Source organism: Lipotes vexillifer, unplaced genomic scaffold (assembly GCF_000442215.2).
Source record: "Lipotes vexillifer unplaced genomic scaffold, Lipotes_vexillifer_v1.1 scaffold666, whole genome shotgun sequence".
NCBI classification, from domain to species: domain Eukaryota; kingdom Metazoa; phylum Chordata; class Mammalia; order Artiodactyla; family Lipotidae; genus Lipotes; species Lipotes vexillifer.
Genome location: NW_006787408.1, coordinates 4,665,354 through 4,673,498, shown reverse-complemented (window position 1 = coordinate 4,673,498; position 8,145 = coordinate 4,665,354). Strand labels below are relative to the sequence as shown.

At 38.7% G+C, this 8,145-nt stretch overlaps 1 protein-coding gene across 1 annotated transcript in view; it reads right to left on the bottom strand.

The window, feature by feature from the left end:
* GTF2A1L (general transcription factor IIA subunit 1 like) overlaps positions 1-8,145 on the bottom strand; it is a 58,204-nt gene that overhangs the window by 26,952 nt on the left and 23,107 nt on the right. Inside the window, 1 exon segment of the mRNA XM_007472262.1 lies at positions 8,106-8,145. This exon segment is cut by the window's right edge and continues 8 nt beyond it. Coding sequence (XP_007472324.1) covers positions 8,106-8,145 — 40 coding nt within the window.

Genomic DNA, 8,145 nt, shown 5'->3' with positions numbered 1-8,145 from the left:
AAAAAAAAAAAAAAAAAAAAAAAAAGAAAGAAAAATCAGTTCTCTCAGACCACTACTTATGAGCGTATATGGTACAATCCTTTCAGAGGCCAATTTTGTAACATATACCAAAACTGAAAACATGCATAATCTTTGACCCAGAAATTCTACTTCTAGGAATTTATCCTGATTATCACACAAATACACCAAGACATATCTACAAATGTAATCACTGGAATGCTATATTAGAAAAACACTAGCAAAAATTTAAATGTCCATAAACAAAAGACTGGTTAATTAAACTTGATACATCCACTAAGGCTAATCAATATTTAACTGGCATTGAAAACAGTCCATCTATATTACTAAGTTAAAAAAAAAAATTACAAAACAGTACAGAGAATGATCCTGCTTTCACCCTGAAAATTAAGGTTAACTTTCTTTAATGAAAGAAGTCTAAATGGATATACATCATACAGTTAAAACAGTTATCTTTGGGTTATAATACTAAGGGCTCTATCACTTTTTACTTTATAAATTTGTTTGGTTTTACTCTTTAGAAGTATATTATTTCTTTAATGAGGAGAAAAGGTATTTCCAAGAATTTCAAAGGCAGAGATATTTCTTCACTGGTTTCATATCAAAACCAGCACCATTCTTCCCAAAAATCCCAGTAAGGGCTATGCTTTTTGTTTGTTCTCAATGAAGAAACAGAAATAAATGGCCTACTAAAATCCTGTACCCTAGAAAGGAAGCTCATGGGCTGAAAGAAAATAAAAAACTTTATATATCATGTTTTACCTTCAAAGAAACGTTAACAGAGAAAAAGTTCTATTTTGCCCCACCTGAAAACTACTCAATTTTCTATATATAAGTTTTAATTTTATCTTCTTCCCCCAAATCCTTGGGGGGGGGGGAATCTAACCTCTATTATACAATGGTAAAAAAATAACCAAAATGTTCCACTTAAATAAAAGGAAGAATTAGATGTGCCTCAACCCTAGGGGAAAAATAATCAGAAAAACATTCGTATCAAAATCATGTATTTAGGATCCACCAAGTATGTAACATTATACAGTGTATTAAAACTCCATACAATGTAAGTTAAGAAATTTCCTAACCTTGTAGGTACATTCTTGGCAGATGCTAACAACTGCTCTGGAAGACAGGAAAAGTTGTTAAGAAAATATTAATTCTGGAACTCCTGAATTTCTGCAACACCTATCTTATAGGAGCTATTTCTATCTCCTCATCCCTTACCACATATTTTCTCATTCAACAGGAGGATTACAAATTACATCTCTGCCCAGCCTTCTGCCACCATTCACTAAAACTGGGGCAGCTCCGTTAAAACATATCTTAGAAATTGGTTCAAGATGGCGGAATAAAAGGACATGCTCTCAGTCCCTCTTGCAACAACACCAGAAACACAAGTAACTGCTGAACAATCATCGACAGGAAGACACTGCAACTCACCAAAAAAGATACCCCACATCCAAAGACAAAGGAGAAGCCACAATGAGACGGTAGGAGGGGCGCAATCACAATAAAATCAAATCCCATAACTGCTGGCTGGGTGACTCACAAACTGGAAAACACTTAGACCACAGAAGTCCACCCACTGGAGTGAAGGTTCTGAGCCCCCCATCAGGCTTCCCAATCTGGGGGTCCGGCAACGGGAGGAGGAATTCCTAGAGAATCACACTTGGAAGGCTAGCAGGAATTGATTGCAGGATTTTGACAGGACTGGGGGAAACAGAGACTCCACACTTGGAGGGCAAACACAAAGTAGTGTGCGTGTTCGGGCCCAGGGAGAGGAGCAGTGACCCCACAGGAGACTGAACCAGACCTACCTGTTAGTGTTGGAGGGTCTCCTGCAGAGGCAGGTGGTGGCTGTGGCTCACCATGGGGACAAGGACACTGGCAGCAGAAGTTCTGGGAAGTACTCCTTGGCGTGAGTCCTCCCAGAGTCCGCCATTAGCCCCAACAAAGAGCCCAGGAAGTCTCCAAAGTTGGGTCGCCTCAGGCCAAACAACCAAGAGGAAGGGAACACAGTCCCATCCATCAGCAGACAAGCGGATTACAGTTTTACTGAGCTCTACACACCACAGCAACACCCAGCTCTACCTACCACCAGTCCCTCCCATCAGGAAGCTTGCACAAGCCTCTCAGATAGCCTCATCCAACAAAGGGCAGACAGCAGAACCAAGAAGAACTATAATCCTACAGCCTATGGAACAAAAACCATATTCACAGAAAGACAGACAATATAAAAAGGCAGAGGGATAGGTACCAGATGAAGGAACAAGATAAAACCCCAGAAAAACAACTAAAGGAAGTGGAGACAGGCAACCATCCAGAAAAAGAATTCAGAATAATGATAGTGAAGATGATTCAGAACCTCGGAAAAAGAATGGAGGCAAAGAACGAAAAGGTGCAAGAAATGTTTAACAAAGACCTAGAAGAATTAAACAGCAAACAAACAGAGATGAACAACACAATAACTGAAATGAAAAATACACTAAAAGGAATCAATAGCAGAAAAACTGAGGCAGAAGAACGGGTAAGTGACCTGGAAGACAGAATGGTGGAATTCACTGCCCCGGAACAGAATAAAGAAAAAAGAATGAAAAGAAATGAAGACAGCCTAAGAGACCTCTGAGACAACATTAAACGCAACAACATTCGCATAACAGGGGTCCAAGAAGGAGAAAAGAGAGAGAGAAAGGACCCGAGAAAATATCTGAAGAGATTACAGTCGAAAACTTCCCTAACATGGGAAAGGAAATAGCCACCCAAGTCCAGTAAGTGCAGAGAGTCCCATACAGGATAAACACAAGGAGAAACACACCGAGACACACAGTAATCAAATTGGCAAAAATTAAAGACAAATAAAATTTATTGAAAGCAGCAAGGGAAAAACAACAAATAACATACAAGGGAACTCCCATAAGGTTAACAGCTGATTTCTCAGTACAAACTCTACAACCCAGAAGGGAGTGGCATGATATACTTAAAGTGATGAAAGGGAAAACCTACAACCAAGTTTACTATACCCAGCAAGGATCTCATTCAGATTTGACAGAGAAATCAAAAGCTTTACAGACAAGCAAAAGCTAAGAGAATTCAGCACCACCAAACGAGCCCTAAAACAAATGCTAAAGGAACTTCTCTAAGTGGGAAACACAAGAGAAGAAAAAGACCTACAAAAATAAACTCAAAACAATTAAGAAAATAGTAATAGGAACATACATATCTGTAATTAAACATGAATGGATTAAATGCTCCACCCAAAAGACACAGGCTTGCTGAATGGATACAAAAACGAGACCCATACATATGCTGTCTACAAGAGACCCACTTCAGACCTAGGGACACATACAGACTGAAAGTGAGGGGATGGAAAAAGATACTCCCTGCAAATGGAAATCAAAAGCAAGCTGGAGTAGCTACACTCACAGCAGATAAAATACACTTTAAAATAAAGAATGTTATAAGAGACAAGGCAGGGCACTACATAATGATCAAAGGATCAATCCAAGAAGAAGATATAACAATTATAAACATATATGCACCCAACATAGGAGCATCTCAATACATAAGGCCACTGCTAACAGCTCTAAAAGAGGAAATCGACAGTAACACAATAATAGTGGGGGACTTTAATACCTCACTTACAACGATGGACAGATCATCCAAACAGAAAATTAATAAGGAAACACAAGCTTTAAATGACACAACAGACCAGATAGACTTAATTGATATTTATAGGACATTCCATCCAAAAACAACAGATTACACTTTCAAGTGCAGATGGAACACCCTCCAGGACAGATCACATCTTGGGTCACAAATCAAGCCTCAGTAAATTTCAGAAAATTGAAATCATATGAAGCATCTTTTCTGACCACAACGCTATGAGATTAGAAATCAATTACAGGGAAAAAAAACATAAAAACACAAACACATGGAGGCTAAACAATACATTACTAAATAAACAAGAGATCACTGAAGAAATCAAAGAGGAAATCAAAAAATAACTAGAGACAAATGATAATGAAAACACGACGATCCGAAACCTATGAGATGCAGCAAAAGCAATTCTAAGAGGGAAGTTTATGCTATACAAGCCTACCTCAAGAAAAAGAAAAATCTCAAACAATCTAACTTTACAACTAAAGGAACTAGAGAAAGCTAAACAAACAAAAGCCAAAGTTAGCAGAAGGAAAGAAAACATCAAGATCAGAGCAGAAATAAATGAAACAGTAACAAAGAAAACAATAGCAAAGATCAATAAAACTAAAAGCTGGTTCTTTGAGAAGATAAACAAAATTGATAAACCACTGGCCAGACTCATCAGGAAAAAGAGGGAGGCCTTCCTGGTGGCACAGTGGTTGAGAGCCCGCCTGCCAATGCAGGGGACGCGGGTTCGTGCCCCAGTCTGGGATGATCTCACATACTGCGGAGCGGCTGGGCCCATGAGCCATGGCCGCTGAGCCTGCGCGTCCGGAGTCTGTGCTCCGCAACGGGAAAGGCCACAACAGTGAGAGGCCCGGGGACCGCAAAAAAAAAAAAAAAAAAAAAAAAAAAAAAAGAGGGAGAGGACCCATATCACTAAAATTAGAAATGAGCAAGGAGAAGATACAACTGACAGCGCAGAAATACAAAGCATCCTAAGAGACTACAAGCAACTCTATGCCAATAAAATGAACAACCTGGAAAAAAGGGACAAATTCTTAGAAAGGTATAAACTTCCAAGACTGAGCCAGGAAGAAATAGAAAATATGAACAGACCAATCACAAGTAATGAAATTGAAACTGTGATTAAAAATCTTCCAACAAACAGAAGTCCAGAACCAGATGGCTCCACAGGTGAATTCTATCAAACATTTAGAGAATAGCTAACATCCATCCTTCTCAAACTCTCCCAAAAAACTGCAGAGGAAGGAACACTCCCAAACTCATTCTACGAGGCTACCATCACCCTGATACCAAAACCAGACAAAGATACTACAATAAAAGAAAACTACAGACCAATATCACTGATAAATATAGATGCAAAAATCCTCAACAAAATACTAGCACAGAATACAACAACACATTAAAAGGTTCATACACCATGATCAAGTGGGATTTATACCAGGGATGCAAGGATTCTTCAATATATGCAAATCAATCAATGAAATACACCATATTAACAAATTAAAGAAAAAAAACTATATGATCATATCAATAGATGCAGAAAACGCTTTTGACAAAATTCAACACCGATTTATCATAAAAACCATCCAGAAAGTAGGCATAGAGGGAACTTACCTGAACATAATAAAGGCCATATATGACAAACCCACAGCCAACATTCATTGTTCTCAATGGTGAAAAAGTGAAACCATTTCCTTTAAGATCAGGAACAAGACAAGGTTGTCCACTCTCACCACTATTAGTCAACATAGTTTTGGAAGTTTAGCCACAGCAATCAGGGAAGAAAAATAAATAAAAGGAATCCAAATTGGAAAAGAAGAAGTAAAGCTGTCACTGTTTGCAGATGACATGACAGTAAACATAAAGAATCCTAAGGATGCTACCAGAAAACTACTAGAGCTAATCAATGAATTTGGTAAAGCAGCAGGACACAAAATTAATGCACAGAAATCTCTTGCATTCCTATACACTAATGATGAAAAATCTGAAAGAGAAATAAGGAAACATTCCCATTTACCACTGCAACAAAAAGAATCAAATACCTAGGAATAAACCTACCTAAGGAGACAAAAGACCTGTATGCAGAATACTTTAAGACAGTTATGAAAGAAATTAAAGATGAAACAGATGGAGAGATATAACATGTTCTTGGATTGGAAGAATCAACATTGTGAAAATGACTATACTACCCAAAGCAATCTACAGATCAATGAAATCCCTATCAAATTACCAATGGCATTTTTTACAGAACTAGAACAAAAAATCTTAAAATTTGTATGGAGACATGAAAGACCCCGAATAGCCAAAACAATCTTGAGGGAAAAAAACGGAGCTAGAGAAATCAGACTCCCTGACTTCAGACTATCCTACAAAACTACAGTAATGAAGACAATATGGTACTGGCAGAAAAACAGAAATATAGATCAACGGAACAGGACAGAAAGCCCAGAGATAAAAACCACACACCTATGGTCAACTAATCTATAACAAAGAAGACAAGGATATATAATGGAGAAAAGACAGTCTCTTCAATAAGTGGTGCTGGGAAAATTGTACAGCTACATGTAGAAGAATGAAATTAGAACACTCCCTAACACCATACACAAAAATACACTCAAAATGGATTCGAGACCTAAATGTAAGACCAGACACTATAAAACTCTTAGAGCAGAACATAGGAAGAACACTCTTTGACAAAAATTAAAGCAAGATCCTTTTTGATCCACCTCCTACAGTAATGGAAATAAAAACAAAAATAAACAAATGGGACCTAGTGAAACTTCAAAGGTTTTGCAAAGCAAACTACAAACAAGACAAAAAGACAACCCTCAGAATGGGAAAAAAATGTGCAAATGAATCAATGGACAAAGGATTAATCTCCAAAATATATAAACAGCTCATGCAGCTCAATATTAAAAAAACAAACAACCCAATCAAAAAATGGGCAGAAGACCTAAATAGACATTTCTCCAAAGAGGACATACAGATGCCCACGAAGCACATGAAAAGCTGCTTAACATCACTAATTATTAGAGAAATGCAAATCAAAACTACACCTCACACCAGTTAGAATGGGCATCATCAGAAAACCTACAAACAGGCTTCCCTGGTGGCGCAGTGGTTGAGAGTCCACCTGCCGATGCAGGGGACGCGGGTTCATGCCCTGGTCCGGGAGGATCCCACGTGCCGTGAAGCAGCTGGGTCCGTGAGCCATGGCCACTGAGTCTGCATATCCGGAGCCTGTGCTCCACAACGGGAGAGGCCACAGCAGTGAGAGGCCCGCGTACCGCAAAATAAAGAAAGAAAGAAAGAAAACCTACCAACAACAAATGCTGGAGAGGGTGTGGAGAAAAGGGAACCCTCTTGCACTGTTGGTGGGAATGTAAATTGATACAGCCACTATGGAGAACAGTATGGAGGTTCCTTAAAAAACTAAAAATAGAATTACCATATGACCCAACAAACCCACTACTGGGCATATGGCCAGAGAAAACCATAATTCAAAAAGACACATGCACCCCAATGTTCACTGCAGCACTATTTACAATAGCCAGGTCATGGCAGCAACCTAAATGCCCATCGACAGACGAGTGGATAAAGAAGATGTGGTACATATATACAATGGAATATTACTCAGCCATAAAAAGGAACGAAACTGGGTCATTTATAAAGACGTGGATGAATCTAGACACTGTGAGACAAAGTAAGTCAGAAAGAGAAAAAAAAATATCGTATGTTAACGCATATATGTGTAACCTAGAAAAATGGTACAGATGAACTGGTCTTCAGGGCAGAAACTGACACACAGATGTAGAGAACAAATGTATGGACACCAAGGGGGAAAGCGGTGGGGGGTTGGGGGGGTGATGAATTGGGAGACTGGGATTGACACGTATACACTGATGTGCATAAAATGGATGACTAATAACGTGCTGTATAAAAAAATAAATAAAATAAAATTCAATAAAAAGAAAAGAATAGATTTTTTTTTTTTTTTTCAGTATGCGGGCCTCTCACTGTTGTGGCCTCTCCCATTGCAGAGCACAGGCTCCAGACGCGCAGGCTTATCTGCCATGGCTCACGGGCCTAGCCGCTCCACAGCACGTGGGATCTTCCCAGACCGGGGCACGAACCTGTGTCCCCTGCATCGGCAGGCGGACTCTCAACCACTGCGCCACCAGGGAAGCCCAAGAATAGATTTTTAAATGTACATAATATCACAAAGTTGGTAGGGACAGAAATGACGTAACACAGTTAATGCCATACCATACTGAAAATGCTATTTAATACTATATACTCTCTGATTATATTTTGTCCTTATTCAGGCTTTGCATTGTACAATGACAAACTGTTTTAAAGCTGAAAAGAAAAATTAAAAAAAAAAATATATATATATATATATATATCTTAAATAAGATACATACCAGTTCTGCTGTGGTAAAAGTGGGAAGAGTTTTACCAGCA